We start from the raw sequence: 16,468 nt of genomic DNA, 5'->3' as shown, positions 1-16,468 counted from the left end.
TTCCGGCCGCGCGGGTGACGTCAGGTGACGGGCCTCCCTGGACCGCGTCCACGTACGCCCAAAAGAGATTGGGGAAGGAATCGGATGGGGGAGCCGCATTCAAATCTGAGGGGGGCATTAATCAGTCTGATGCATGAATCTCTCTCTAATCACTTTTGTGGCATGTACGTGAAACTGTTGCCAACTTATTTCGGATTTAATGTTTAGCAGGAGTTGTATTATACTGAACGGTTAATTTTGTAGCACAATTTTAGCAATGGATTCGAAATGTGAATCGGTTCATTTCTCACCAGAGAATTACACTTACACATTCCAAAGAGTTTTGACATCGTGTCCTTTTTGTTCCAATAAGGAGATCTTTTTTCAGAATATTTCTAGGGCGTTTTTTTCCCCGTTAATTGTTTCAAACGCATTGTTTTTAATTCTCGAGAGAAACAAATTGATTCATACAGTACAAACTTCCCCACAAAAAAATCATATTGGATTAATTCTTGAGCTCCAAAGAGATCTAGATATATAATGCAAAATAAATCTTACTCTTATAAAATTGTTTATTTTTGGTTATAAAACTGACATTCTCTTGTCTAGGTTTATATTAAAAAAACATCATTTTTAGGATGAAGAAATTAGTACAACCCCTTATCTACGTTTATGTTTTTACCATCGATCTTATTAAAAAATTATATAATCATTAATTATTTTGCCGTGATTTATTTTACCATTAAAAACACTAAAATCATGATAAACAATTTTTCATATTTACACGAAAATATTTTAAATAAAATAAATAATTAGATGTATATCTAAAAATTAAGACCATATGAAGATACAGATACTGCTAGCATAGATTTGCCCTCCTCCAAAATCCACGTGTACATCCGTATCATTTTCTTCTGTCCGGACCTTGTGGTCGCACAAGATGAGGAGGGGCCCGGCCGGCAATGTATACAATGATCGATATGGACGAGAGGCGCATTATGCGTCCATGAGACCCCCCGTCGTGCATGGACCGATGGACGTGACGCAACATCCGTGCACGCACCAACTGCGCTACACGATAACTATGGCCTTGTTTAGTCCTAAAATTTTTTTCTAAAAACATCACATCGATTTTTGGACACCTAATAAAGCATTAAATATAGATGAACCAAAAAACTAATTGCACAGTTATGAAAGAAATCTTGAGACGAATCTTTTGAGCCTAATTAGCCCATGATTAGGCATAAATGCTATAGTAACCAACATATACTAATGACGGATTAATTAGACTCAAAAGATTTGTCTCACAGTTTCTGGGCTAGCCGTGAAATTCGTTTTTTCATTCGTGTCCGAAAACCACTTCTAACATCCAGTCAAACATTTAACATGACATTTGTCCTAAAAATTTTCTCACTATAAACCCCACCTCTATACCACGACAGGACCACGTACCGGCCGCCCCCACGGCGCACGTGCGCATCCTAGCCGGCCACGTAGCACGCCTCGTATAGCTTGAAGTAGGATGGAACTTTCCACTGCATCACCTATGCCTAGCGATGCGGGATTGGTCAACGGTCAATACATCACTGTGGTAGCTGATAGGAGCTGGTTTACATTATTGCTGGTACTGTTCAGTTGCACCAAAGTCATAGGCAAGTTTTGTCGGTGCCAAGACTTTTCATAGGCAAAGGATATGATTTGTGACTAGGAAAAGTACGGGGTTATTGTATGGATTTATCCAAGAAAAAGTTAAACGATGTATTTATAAAAAATAATTTATTGATAAAAATTTTATATACGTGTTATTAGTGATTAAAAAACAAAAATTTATCTTTATAATAATAAATTGAGACATATATATATATATATATGTATATAAAGTATATTTTATTGATTCCTGTATGAATCTAAGTATGACTACGACGTCTTATAACATGGAGCGGATGGCGTATAAACTGTTATAAACTTGAGAACTATTTAATTTTAGGAAAAAGTATATAGAAAGTTGCAAAAAAATTCCATTAAACTTGTTAGAAAGTGTGTTTACAGGAAATGAGAAAATAGCTCCCTTGAATAAGCCCAAAAGAACGGTATGGAGTGTGGTCAAAGATTTTGTTGAGCATCTACGATGCTTTTACTACCGATAATCTCTGCTGAATGACTGTTCAAACATCCGAATGGGAATAGAAAAAGCCTGGCAGAAGAACTAGGCTTCAGCCTACCCTAAGCTCGATAGTTAGAGCATCTCCAACAAGACAGTATAAATTGGACTCTCCAAATGCCTATTTGATCGCTTTCCAAATTAATTTTTTTTTCTCTAACGGTCTCTCTGTCCACCCTCTCTATTTCGAGTCTATGACAGCTGGGCCCCATATTTCATCCTCTTCTTTGTTTTTTTCTCTCCCTCTTTCTCAATCTCTTTCTCTCCCTCTCTTTTTTCTCTTTCTCTCTCCAACTGAAAGGCGGTAGAGACAGATGGCAGAGGCGGTAGAGGCAAGCGGCGGCGGAGGCGATGGCATGGCGCAGGGAGACTGGGCAGCGCGGGAAGGCCGGGCGGTGTGGTGGCGAGGCCCGGCGCCGACGCGGAAGCGGCGAGCCGGCGGCCCTGGATCTGGGCGCAGAGGCGGTGAGCCGGCGGCGTCCCCCCGACGGCGTTCCTCGGCGACGTTAGGCGTGCTGTTCTTGCTGTAGTAGTATAGTAGTACTAGTACTATTTGTGGGCCTATACGTGAGGCCCACGTTTGACAAGTGTATTTTGGCTGGCCAAATTTGACCAGTGACAGGAGTAGTTTGGCTAGCTAGATGTCTTGGCCATTAAGTTGACCAGTCTGTTGGAGGACAAATTTTAGTCTAAGTTGCCAAATTTTAGCTTAGGGAATCATTTGACAACTTTGTTGGAGATGCTTTTAAAGAAAAACAAAGCTCGATCCCGACCACATGGCTGAGTTTTTTTGGTTATTTTTAAAACTTCTCTGAGCTTCTTATAAACCTTTTGCTTCGATATCTAATTCAGGGCCGGTCCATTGAATGGTCGGTGAGGTCTCATCGGACCCAACTTAAACATGCTTACTCTCACTCTCTTAAAATTATTTTATTTTTCGCTATCCCATACGTAGCAATAAAAACAAAAAAAAGACTAGAATGCCCTCCATATTATTATAAATCTCAAAGCAATTATTCTTAATTTTATATACTCCCAATACATTTATCCTACCTCTAGAAACTCTAATATAACAATTATGTAAAATTATATTGAAACACTGAATATAAAAGCAAAAATACCCAGCTAGGACGGACGGTGAAACGAGGGAAGTTAACCGCGTAAGCCAATCTCTCGCATTCGGACATGACACGAGACGACGACGCAGAACAAGTCACAGGTCCGCCAACCAGAAAAGCGCGGGCCCCCCACCCCCACCCGAAAGTCACAAACACGAGCCGAGCCGAGCCGAGCTCGTCGCCCACCATACACCGCGTCCACCTCCACCACCACCACCCACCCACCCGACCCACTCGTGTGGGAGAGAAGAGAACCCAACAAAAAGCCAACGCGCCGCGCCGCACCGCCACCGCCACCCCCGCCTCCGCCACGCTGTTTGCGCCTCCCCCACCCTCACCTTGGAAATCTCACGCCGCCGCCCGCCGCCGCCGACCGGGGGCCTTCCCCTCGTCCTGGTCCTGCTCGGCCGGGCCCCGGGCCGGACCGATCTCGAGGCGGGGCGGGGCGGGGGAGGGATGGGGACGTGCGTGTCGAGGCCGAGCGCGTGCGTGGGGAAGCCCCACACGCCGCGGTCTGGGGAGGCGGCGCGGGCGGGCGGGGCGAGGAGGCGGAGGCGGAGGGGGAAGGCGGGGAGGAGGAAGGCGCCGTCCCGCGCCGCGTCGATGGAGACCATCCAGGAGGGCGACGTGCCCCCCGGCTCCCCCCCGCCGCCGCTCGCCGCCTCGTCCGGTGCCGGGGATCACCGGACCTACAGCAACCCCGCCTTCCAAGGTGGGCTTGGGTTTCGTCTGGTTTGGGTTGGGTTGGATTGGGTGGGTGGGCGGGTTGCTTTTCTCCCGATTCCTTTTGCCTATGCTTGTTTGGGGAATTATATTTGATCCTTGGGGACCATTCGTTGCTGCGTGAGATTGCGCCATCCGCGCAATTAAACTACGGCGTTCGCGAGGCCGTCGTGCGCATCTACCGACAAGCGATCAACATTTTTAATTGCTTCGGCGCGCGAGTTTTACCTTGTTCTACTAGCGTGGGACGATCGGTGGGCGTTGCGATTAGTCTTCTAGGGGGGATGGCACAATTATTGTTTTCCGCGCCATTGAATGTGGAATGTGCGTAGCATTGCATTGTACTTCGCCATTGCTGCTCCGGTTTGACCTGACGCAGATTTGGCAACTTTCTTGCTGCAGTTTCCGGGAGCATTGAGGAGGCATGGTACGACTCGTTTGCCATGAGCGAGTCGGACGGGGAGGACGATTTCCACAGCGTGCAAGATGGTAACGTGTGATGCGCCCACAATGCACTAGGATACTAGGATGTAGGGTAGTGTACCTCCAGGCCTCCCGCTGTGGCTCGCTTGAAGATCGTTGAACCTTTGAGCTGTTGTTGACTCTGCAGATGCTTTTTCACTGAATGGGTATGAGAACGATGCGGCATTGAGCACGAGGGATGCCAATGGCGGGAGCTTCAACGGAAGTGCGCATTCATCTGAGCAGCACTACAGAAAGCCAAGGTCCAGCGAGCTGTCAAGGGGGAATTTGGAGAATGGGGTGAGGTCGTCTGTGAGCCATGAGGATGTGGCGAGTGTTTCAGCTGATGATAGCGCACATGGTGGAGGAAGGATACTGGACGATTGTGGCCTCCTGCCACACAACTGTTTACCTTGTATTGCCTCCGCTGTTGGTGTAAACGAGAAGAAGAGACCTCTTTCCACAAGCCCAACTCATTCCATGAAGATGCCCTCCTTGAAGCTCTCATTCAAGAAGAGGTCTGGAGAAGCTCATCCTTCTTCCACGCTATGTAAGCATTTCTTCATATGCTCAATTACACTTTCTTCCAGACTCTTTCCATCTTGATGATCCTCAATTTTACAGTGCTTGACAATTAAAATTATCAATCAGTGAGTTGGGAGACATGATGTTCTTTTTACTATGTTCTGTCTTTAAAGTTTAAAGTTTGAATGCAGTGGGCTTATGGGCATACATTAATGCATGAGATAAAAGTGTAAGAAAAAAAATGTTAATATTCACATGTTAGTGCAGTTTGGTCCTTTGAATTTTTTCTGGATTTATATACAATATACAAAATATTAAATTTTGGCTTAAGAAAAACTAAAAGTAATATCGGTTCTTCTCTTTTGTTCAGTGTCTACAAAGGATTTCCTTGAAAGGCCTCTAGCAGGTTCTCAAGTTCAGTTATGCTTACTTGAAAAGAAAATACTGAACAGCTGGTCTCATATTGATCCTGGTACTTTCCGAGTCCGTGGGTCAAACTATTTTAGGTAATCATTGTCCTCAGGATTTGTTTCAAGCATATTATCATCATGTTTCTTTAGAAGTTCCGAATGTTTTTGGAAAGCAACTGATCTGACTTTGAACTAAAAATTTTCAGGGATAAAAAGAAAGAGCTCGCTCCAAATTATGCAGCGTACTACCCATTTGGAGTTGATGTATACTTGTCACCGCAAAAACTCAACCATATATCCCGATATGTTCAACTTCCTGATATTCAAATCTCCAGTAAACTCCCACCTCTTTTGGTGGTCAATGTACAGGTTAGTTGCCTCAATTTTAGAGTTTTGAGATGTTTTTCAGTGCTGGTAAGGTTGTACAGGCACATTAACCTTATTAGTGTAATATCATCCATTGATCACTTCTAAGACTACAGGTACATTAACCTTATTAGTTGATGGGTGACAAATTCACTGCCACCACCATTGCCTTTTAGAAGAGTATAGATTTCAAGATATGGAGAACACTATAAAGGATCAGGGAGCCACTAGACTGTATGCAGGCAGAATATTTTTTTCTATGACATTGTCGTAGGATCAAGTTCATAAAATCCTGAATATTACAGCTGGATTTGAGTTTCTTGTTAACCAGTTGTGCCTCATCATTCAGTGGTTTGATGTCGTTTTGTATGTGTTTCTCTCAGGTTCCACTATATCCTGCCTCATTATTCCAAAATGAAATCGATGGAGAAGGGATGAGCTTTGTTTTGTATTTTAGGCTCTCCGATGCTTACTCAAAAGAACTGCCCCCATCATTTATAGAGAATATCAGAGTAAGATTTTGATGGTTATAATCACATATTCTTTATGTGCTAGTACTTCCTTTTTTATAGTGATAATGGCAAATCTGATGCTATATATACCTTTTTTGCGCTGTTTATTGGGAAGAACTGTCACTATATGCTGATTGTTGAAAATGAGCATTTTCCTATCCATTTTATGTGCGCCCTAAAAGTTTCAAAATGACACACACAAACCAGCTTCATTTTTCTGAAGTGAGCAAAATTGGAAGTTTATACTTGATTTAATGCTGGAAAAGTGGAAATACTGGCCTGGTAACATAAGCAAAGCACTTCCAGGGTCCTAGGAGTCACTTGACGATAGGGTGGGATATAGTTAAAAGACCTTGTATGTCAAAGATCAAAGGCGAATGTTTTAGGTATATTATAGTCAATTTCTGACTAATGCAAAACGGTAGGAGGGTCAACATGTGGTTTCATTAGAACTCTAGAAGTCTAGCTAGGAGATGAATTGGTTTTCACAATTGGCCTTGGTTAACTAGCATTATTAGTAAATTCTATGTGACCCGTGGTGAAGAGCATGATCTTTCAGTAGTCACCTTTGTTTCTCTCCACGTTTATTTGCTTTATTACTGTCTGAACACAGTCAAAGTTCCTGTGCTGACCACAATTCTGTAACTTTTTTCCTTTTGAAACAGAAATTAGTTGATGATCATGTAGAAAAGGTGAAAGCATTTCCGATGGAAACAACCATACCATTTCGAGAACGGCTGAAGATTCTTGGCCGGGTGGCAAATCTGGAGGACCTTCCGTTAAGTGCAGCAGAGAGGAAGCTAATGCATGCATACAATGAGAAGCCAGTGCTTTCTAGACCTCAGCACGAGTTTTACCTGGTCAGTTTTTTTTTTTTTTTTTACAAAATAATGTACTTTTGTCACATGCATCCACATAAATCAGCTAGTCACTGTTAGAGATGTAGATGCGATGTTCTCATCATAACCACCTTTTGATCTTTTATTACTTTAACTTTATGACTTCCTCAAGCAATGTTTGCATCTTATGTCTTTGCAGGGTGACAACTACTTTGAAATTGACATTGACATGCATAGGTTTAGCTACATCTCAAGGAAAGGTTTCGAAACATTTTTGGACAGGCTAAAAATATGCATGCTAGATGTTGGTCTAACCATTCAGGTATGCGTTATAACAGTGACCACAACCTTTTTCTTTGCTATAACATATGGACTAATCTATTGTTTTCCTTATGTAGGGAAATAAAGCTGAAGAATTGCCTGAGCAGATCTTGTGCTGTGTTAGGTTGAACGGGATAGATTACACAAAATATAAGCCACTGATGACACATGGGGCCTGAACTTGGAGCTTACTATAACAAGCTAACCAAAATTTGGTTACTGTGAGGTAGCCAAATTAGCGAAGGCACGTTGCGGTTTCTGACCACCAGAAACCATAATGGAATTTTTAGTCCCTGTGTAGAAGTGCCATCATCTGAGCACGTGGAATTGCACGCAAGTAACATGGACAGAGGCAGTGTCACATGTAAATCTGTATATCATTGCATGAGCTCCACTGGCCTCTGCTGTTGCTAATCATGATTCTAGATTTTTAGTAAATATCACTAATTTCCCTTTGAAAGAGTAGGTTTAGGTGTACTTCGAACTTGTGCAGGATTTATGGTGAATATCCGTTGTTTCAGTTATACATCAATAGTGTAGAATATGAATCTGGGAGCACTGTATTACCTCACATGAAAAAAGTGGTTCCCACCTCAGAAAGGAAAATAAACTATGGGTACGCATGATCGTGTGCAGTATAAATGATGTTAAAATAGTATTTGTGCTGCAAAAACTCCCTAATCCTAGACCGGAAACGTTGCAATAAAGGAGAGAATATTTTAGGATATATTTTGGATAATAATCTCAGGAGAGTTCAGATCGTAAATAACCATGTTCCAACCGTTCAATTCGTACACTTAAATTTTAAATTTTGTAGTCTTCCGTATGATGCTAGTTCCGTAACTAATCTATTGGGGGGTCCGCCCAAAATTTTAGGCCTCAGAAGCTTTCTTAACTTACTTCTTGGGCCTGGCTTTTTCTTAGCTCAATCGGCCTGTGAAATGGCATAGTCAATTTCAATCGAGGGTGGCTTGTTCATATTCAAGCGGGCATAAAAGATCATATGTAACGGTTTTTCCTAATATTAGATGTCATGATCCAATTGTTCGTTATCCATTTGGCTTACTCTACAGCACACTTGGTTATTCAAATTTTGCTTTGCACTTCAATGGACTCATCATATCCCACCCTCTTTATCACAACAGCTGGCTAGGTAAATGCATCATCCATCATTCTCCCGCTCTTCTCCCTTCTCTTTACTCGCCATCATGCCAGATAGAGAGATCCAACACTAACCAATTACTATCTCTGTCCCTAAATATTTGACGTCGTTGATTTTTTAATATACGTTTGACCATTCGTCTTATTCAAAAAATTTACATAATTACTAATTATTTTTGTATCATTTTATTTATTGTTAAGTATACTTTTATGCTATATGTAACTTTACATATTTTTTAAAAATTGAATAAGACCGAACGGTCAAAAATGTATAAAAAAATCAACGGCGTCGAACATTTAGGGACGGAGGGAGTAATTAGCAACCACACCTTGACCACGTTGATCCACTCGTCCTTAACATGCCGCCTTCCTCGACGAGCTCTTGGCTGCAGCTGCCACCGCCACCGCCATTGTCTCTTCTTTAGCTGAAGATGTTTGGGTGGGGCAGATGGCATTTGGAGTAGTAGTGGCATTGGAAAGGATGCGATGAAGCTCGGCATGAGGTGGTCGAGGCGTCGAGCTAGGGAACGTGGTGATAGGTGCTTGGTTTGGCGGTGATTGATGACACTATGCCTCAACCTTGAAGTCTTTGGTGTTGATAGCTGGTGATGGGAGAGGATGAGGAGGAGATAGGGGTGGGCAGACGATGGTGCTCGGAGGCATGGCCTCCGTCCTTGGTAGTGTTTCCGACTCGATCGTCAAGGTGGAAGCATGCGACGGTTGACAATGGCGATGTTGGGAGGCCATAAGTTCCATCTAGATCGAGTTAGTGCATCGATGGTAGATGATGAACAAGCAGTAAATTGAGGCAACGACGATGACCATACGACATAGCGGGATCTTGGTGGAGAGGAAGGGCAGCTAGGTCCTCCATGTACCACACGCTTGTGGGTTGGTACAACCTCCACACCGTTGCCAGATCTAACCCCGCGGACTAAGGCTATCCCTATGATTCCCTCTTCCGTCAGCACCAACTTAAGATTTATAGTTATACCTTCACGCTTGCCAACCTCTTGCTACTCTACTTTGTTACGTGGGTGGGAGATAGAAGCACAAGAGAATAGGGAGTAGTTGAAGGGTAGAGCTAGCCAAGGATGGTAAACGACTTGGGCCGTGTTCGGCATGGGGGTGTAAGTTAACTTACCCCCGGCACGAAAAACATAGTAATATATTAGTATATAATGAATTAATATTAATTGTTAAAAAATATAAATAGATAAATATGATATTTTAAAATAACTTTCTTATAGAAATTTTTTGTAAAATATACACCGTTTAACATTTCGGGAAGCTTGCGCGTGGAAAACGAGGGTGATAAGTTAACTTATCAATCTAGCTGAACGAGGCCTTGGCTAGGATAGTAAGCCAGGTGTCTTGGAGAGTAAGATACCATATTAGAATACTGCTTTTGATGCATTTGCTAAATTTTTTGACTTGGAGAGCTGGATGAAGATGTCATTGGAGATTCTCTAATGCCTTGTTTAGTTCCCAAAATTTTTTTCCAAAAACATCACATTGAATTTTTGGACACCTAAATAAAGCATTAAACATAGATAAACTAAAAAACTAATTGCACAGTTATGAAAGAAATCCTGAGATGAATCTTTTGAGCCTAATTAGCCCATGATTAGCCATAAGTGCTACAGTAACCAACATGTGCTAATGACGGATTAATTAGTCTCAAAAGATTCGTCTCGCTGTTTCTAGGCTAGTCGTGAAATTCGTTTTTTCATTCGTGTCTAAAAACCCCTTTCGACATCCGATCAAACATTTGACGTGACATTTCTCCCAAAAATTTTTCCAATCTAAATACCACCTAAGATGAATGACCGAGTGGAATGGACCACTACTTCTCAGCAATCTTGAATGACATGAAACAAAATATTTCCTCCGTTCCACATTATAGGACTTTCTGACATTCACTAGATTCATATATGTACTTAAAAAAATCTAGATACATGTATAAACATATACATTGATACGTGGATTAATTTATACAAATCTAAAAAATCTTATAATATGAAATTAAGGGAGTATATATATAACAAATGCACACAATGCCATAAGTAGGCAGTAGATCATTTTAGCGAGCGGATCGACCTCAACTCCGGCGTGCACGCATCGATCGTGGATTGGGCATGCGAGTGATCATGGATCAATCGACCTTAATCAGTAACTCGAGGTCATGCATCTATGAATCTATGATCGGTACACCGTACACGGCAGACCGACATCCAAATCACAAATCCTCTCCGCGACCAATTAATCGGGGAGGGGAGGGTGATCTCTCAATACGCGGTCCTGCAATACTATCGTTGGCGACCACCCTGCCCGCTGCACGACGCGCACACACACAATGGCACCGCACAATTATACGTTGCCAGAATGCCAGGTAGCTAGAGGATAGAGACATGCGTGTAGGGAATGGGTGTTAGGACCCGGAATCAGTGAACTACATTTTCCTTGGTTATGTGTTCGTCAGGCAAGTCTGGCGCCTGACGTTGGCACCAGTGGGATGGGCGTCCCTCTCCTCCCCTCGCGACGTTTATCTTCTTGACTGGTGGCCTAGCTCGAGAGCGTCCTTGCCTAAGTCTTCGAGAGCTAGTTTCGACTCACTAGTCCTCCTCATCTCCTGGCAGCTGTGAAAGGAACGCAACCGCAGGGTCTACGACTCTGTGCTGTCTTCCGTACAAGAGATGCTAGAGTCTGTCCGCTCGAAAGGCCAGCTCTGGTCGTCAGCAGGCGTTGCTTCCTTTGGAGATCTTTTGGGAGTGTAGTGTAGAGTGGATGTGTGCCCCCCTTTTTGTCTAGTAGGAGGTAGTCCTTTCACTAGTTCCCTCTCTAGCTAGTTGTTCGCCGGGCCCGGCCAGCGTTTCTATTCCGGGTCCTCACCAATGGCCTGTCTAGCCTAGAGCGTCTGTGTTTCAAACTCTTTCCTGCTAATATATTGACGTGCAAATCTTTTGCGCGTTCGAGAAAAAGGAGGTGTTTAGATGAGACTAAACTTTTTAGTCCCATGTCACATTGGGTGTTTGGACACTAATTTAAAGTATTAAACATAGATTAATAAAAAAAACTAATTTCATAAATGAGTGCTAATCCACGAGACGATTTTTTATGCCTAATTAATCCATAAGTAGAGCATATTTACTGTAGCATCACATAGGCTAATCATGGATTAATTAGGCTCAATAGATTCGTCTCACGAATTAGTCTAAGATTATGGATGAGTTTTATTAATAGTCTACATTTACTATTTATAACAAGTGTCTAAACATCCGATGGGACAAGGGGCTAAGCCCTTTGTCCCAAACAGCCCTAAACGTTCTAAGATGAGATGCCCACTTGTATTTTATTTTCTCTAATATCGTCTAATAATTTTAGAAATTAAGTGAATTTGACAAAGCTGTAGATTTAGCATTGGCTTTATTATAAAACTAAGGTAAAGTATCACAAATCTACAGATTTTATAATTAGATTATTATAAAGATATGGATTTAGCATCAATTTAATCACAAGTTCTACTGTGTTTAGAAATCAAGAAAAACAATTGTGGTAGGGTTTTAACTCTAAAATATGTAGTTTTTATGATAACTTGATTTTTAAACATGTAGCTTTGCGATAATTCATCTTAAATCTATATTTTTTTATAAAGTTGATGCTCATATAATACCTTAAATCTTTGTGATAATTTTGTGAAATTTAATATTAAAATTCTTAACAATTTTGACAAGTATGATATATCATCCTATAAGCATGCATGTTTAAATTCAACCTCTATGAGTTGTAATAAAAAAATAACATCTGAATAATATAAACATATTCACAGTAATATTTGTTTCTTTTTGCAATTTATAGTAATTATATTTGAACTTATGAAGTGATACATCAAGCACATGTTATTATATATTGTCGATTTTTATTAATTAGATAATATGCACAAAAGAGGGGATATTTTCGTGGGTATAAAACTTTCTCAGACTACCCTCAAAGGAGGAAAAACTCTTTGTCATACATAAATATACGCAGCTGCTTCAATTCGGCAGGTGACTGTCAGTGTCTGCGTTAATTTAAGCCCACGGGGATTAATTGGGCGAGCAAATTAAAGCCAACCAATTCGGCTATTCATCGCCGTCGCCTCTAATGCTTCAAATCAATTATTCTTCCGTTCCATGCATGTCTGGTGCATCATTACGGGAAGTTGAGATCGATCTGAAGAGTATTACACTCATATGAATGAATGGGAAGAATAAAATGTTGGCTCCAATTTATTTATAGTCAATCTAATATTCAATTCATACAATAGTTACATAACATGGTTCCACATGTCATATACACACTCTATTTTAGAGTCCGTGTGCTATAAATTAGTAGCTCACATATCTTTTTTTTATCTCTTTAAAATATGTTTATAGCTGACTTATAGCATGCTATTTACCCGCTCTAACCGACACTCGACAGTCCAAAGCGAAGCTTAACAGATTAATCATTGGTTTTACACTATCGAGGTCATATTTAGGTGTTTAGAAAAAATATATATTTACGAAAATCAATTTATAAATAAAATTTATATATATGTGTCCGTAATAATCAAAAAAATCAAATCTAAAAAATAAACTTTGATAAAAAAAATCTCAAAATCAACTTAAAATTTAAGACTAAATAATCAAATTTTAGGTTATAACATAAACTCAAAGCCAAAAGATAACCGGTACCTCCATACTTTTTTATGACCATTTTACCCCTAAAATCAAATAACAAGATCCCTTTATCCCTAATATATGTTATTATTTTTTTTCTCTTATACAAGATGCACTAGATAAAAAAATAATACAAAGCCACCGTCATTGATTGATTGGGTTGATTTGAGTCATTGTACAATAGTTAATTCTTCCATTTTAAAAGGAAAGCCCAACACAAGCAAGCACTCCAATCCAAACACACGCGAAGAGGGAAAAAAAGGTGGCAACACAAAACCCAAACCCCAAGGCGGCCATGTCTCCCTCTCCGCTAGCCATCGTCCTCCTCGCCGTCGTCGCGGGGGCCGCGGCCGCGGAGGCGCAGCTGGCCTCCTCCGGAGGCGGCGCGGCGGTCCGCGGCGTGGCGAACGACCTCCTCCCGGAGTACGGTTTGCCTCGGGGCCTGATCCCGGAGACGGTCGCGTCGTACACGTTCGAGAACGCGACGGGGGAGTTCGAGATCCGGCTGGAGAGCAGCTGCTACATCTGGTTCGGCTCCCACCTCGCCTTCTTCGGGGACGCCATCCGCGGCCGCATCTCCTACGGCGCCATCACGGGCCTCTCCGGGATCCAGGCCAAGAAGTTCTTCCTCTGGGTCTCCATCGACACCATCGTCGCCCACCCCGACGACGCCACCGTCGAGTTCAGGGCGGGCTTCGTCTCCGAGGCGCTCCCGGTCTCCGACTTCGCCGACCTCCCCGTCTGCGGCGCCGGCGCCGGCGCCGCCGCCCGGCTCCGCCACCTCGGCCTGCAGCTCCCCGTCGCCGAGGTATAGCTCGCCTCCAGAAATCGATCGAGCTGCTGATCCGTCCAGAAACTCCAACAAATTGCTGAACCATCAACGTATACACGAGGGCACATGTGTGACGTGTCATGTGTAAGCCTAGTTTCTGCACTTTATTTATTTATTTATTTATTTTCGGAATGGTGATATGTGATAATGTGAATGTTCCATAACCTTCTCATGGAATAAAATCCACAAGTTTTCTCTGTCTTGCCTGGTTTTTGAGATGGCTGATATTAAAATATTATTTAAGAAAATTTTATTATTGATGATTTAAACTTATATATTTTACTTTAGACCGGGTATACTCACCGTTGTTATTGTCAGTAGTTTGAATCTTCCTAAACAGTTTTTTCAATACAAATTAACGATCTTAAATGTTTTGGCTTCGGTACACCGGTCTATATGCAATGCACATATTTATCGGGAGAGAGGCTATTACACATGGCTAAATTTTCTTTTAGGTGGTCCAAATTACAAAAGTAGGAAAATCGGATCGAAGTGAAACTTAGATAATAAGAGAGATCCATATTGTAATATACTCAAATAATCTATTTTGTGATAGCAGTTAAAAGATATAAATAATCTAAGTTAAAATCTTAGGGGTGATTGAATTTGCAAACGAGAAATAATTTATGAATAATATTTTTATATTTGTATTCTTAGGATTTAAAAGTCAAGACTAAAAAATAGACTACTGTAAAAAAAAACCCCCAAAGTTAACTTCTAAATCTAAGAATAAAATTTAAAATTTTGGCTTATAAAGATAACAAGAAACTAAAAATAGAGGTGTTCCTTTATAAAAGTCAGATAAGAAACTTCACGAGGAAGGATGGACATGGTCACAGGGGATAGGGGAGAATGGATGACACATGGGTCTCATGCTTTTTTCTTAGAAAACAAAAAGGTTTGTGGTGATTGTGCTGCATGATTGGACTAAATTAGGATAAGCCACGTAAAATGTGACGTTTTAAAAGTAATGTAAATAATGGGTGGTTTAGAGCTAAGTTTTACGCTTAAGGTTTAGGTTGCACTGTGTTTATTCATTTTAATAAACAACCTTTGCTGAAATGAGTTTTTGCTAGCGTTACTTGTGATTTCCTTACGGTGTAAAAGAGAAAAAAAATGGAACAAACCCTCACGAAAGGTACACAACACCTGCATGTCTCGTACCCGATGGGTATAGACATGAGTAACAAATCTCGTTTGCAGGTACACACGGGTCGGGTACCCGTAAATATATGGGTTAGATGCGGGTACATGAATATTTAAAAAATACACATATCCTACCTTCAATAATATTTAAAGTAACTTGTAGTCTAAAAAATACACATATCCTACCTTCAGTAATATTTAAAGTAACCTGGCCCATAGAAAACCCCGAAGTAAATATTACTATGAATAATAATAATATTGTTGTACCTTATGAATTCTAGACTTCCAATAATATGTACGTGCATGGTGAAAAAAACATGATGAACAATAATATGCATGTGAGATGTAACATTGTTATATGCTCTAATTAGTTGATACATCATTTCTTGTTGGTATGATGAAAATATGTGCTAGATTTGAATTATTCATGCTGCTGTGGTCAATATGATGTAATATTTGTCTCTGCTCGATGGGTACCCGAGACCCGGTGACTACCCAATGGTGCGGGCGTGGTTACGAAACTATGCCTATGGGTATACTCACGGGCGGGTAAAAGTCAGGGTCATGAGTATGCACACGGACGGGTAAACCCTTTATCTGCCCCTTACCCGACCCCCTGCCATCCCTAGGTGAAATTAAGCATGAGCTAATAAGGCACAAATAGGATAGACGCTTAACTCAAAATAAGACGCCATCGAACATGTCCACCCATGTCTCCACCATTTTCATGCATTTTCCTGGCCTCATTCTTGGCACCTTTCACTCTTTATTTGAAAACCAATAATTAATTTTTTTTCAATGCCTTAATAATGATATGGGAGGTTTGGTACGAAGAGAGTACGAAGAAATAAGGAACAAAATAGCGCCAATATGAAAGATGGCTGAATGCATTAGATTTAATATGTTATACATGATAATTTTTACACTAATGGTAGGTGATGTGCAATAAATTAGGACCATATTGAGTTCTATTATGACCTTGCGGTCCTTACTCTGCAGCGAGGAAGTTTTATATTGAATTATGCGAAGATTTGTTTGAATAATAATGTGATGGTGCAAATCATCTTACATCACTTGCTCTCATTTTTCTAAAATGAAAATGATCAAGTTAGCTGGGTGAGCAAAGTATTTTATGCTCATCCGACAAATCACCATTCATAAACCCTCTCTCAAGTAACACTCACGATCCCAAAGTCAAAGTCAAGCCGTCCAA

The 16,468-nt window shown here is 41.2% G+C and overlaps 2 protein-coding genes across 2 annotated transcripts; both read left to right on the top strand.

Moving 5' to 3' along the window:
• Positions 1–3,699: 3,699 nt before the first annotated feature.
• Positions 3,700–8,137, top strand: LOC102703112. The gene is made up of 9 exons (XM_040522511.1): positions 3,700–3,970; positions 4,384–4,470; positions 4,592–4,993; positions 5,339–5,474; positions 5,585–5,747; positions 6,128–6,256; positions 6,922–7,116; positions 7,295–7,417; positions 7,494–8,137. Exons 1-9 carry the CDS (start codon positions 3,715–3,717, stop codon positions 7,593–7,595), a joined length of 1,593 nt encoding a protein of 530 aa, XP_040378445.1. The 5' UTR covers positions 3,700–3,714; the 3' UTR covers positions 7,596–8,137.
• Positions 8,138–13,518: 5,381 nt separating this feature from the next.
• Positions 13,519–14,325, top strand: LOC102702836. Its single transcript, XM_006651650.3, has one exon. The coding sequence runs from the start codon at positions 13,573–13,575 to the stop codon at positions 14,089–14,091; it is 519 nt and encodes a 172-aa protein (XP_006651713.2). The 5' UTR covers positions 13,519–13,572; the 3' UTR covers positions 14,092–14,325.
• Positions 14,326–16,468: the final 2,143 nt, after the last annotated feature.

This window comes from Oryza brachyantha, chromosome 3 (genome assembly GCF_000231095.2).
Source record: "Oryza brachyantha chromosome 3, ObraRS2, whole genome shotgun sequence".
Taxonomy (NCBI): Eukaryota; Viridiplantae; Streptophyta; class Magnoliopsida; order Poales; family Poaceae; genus Oryza; species Oryza brachyantha.
The sequence above is the reverse complement of the archived record's forward strand: the minus strand, read 5'-3'. Positions and strand labels throughout refer to the sequence as shown.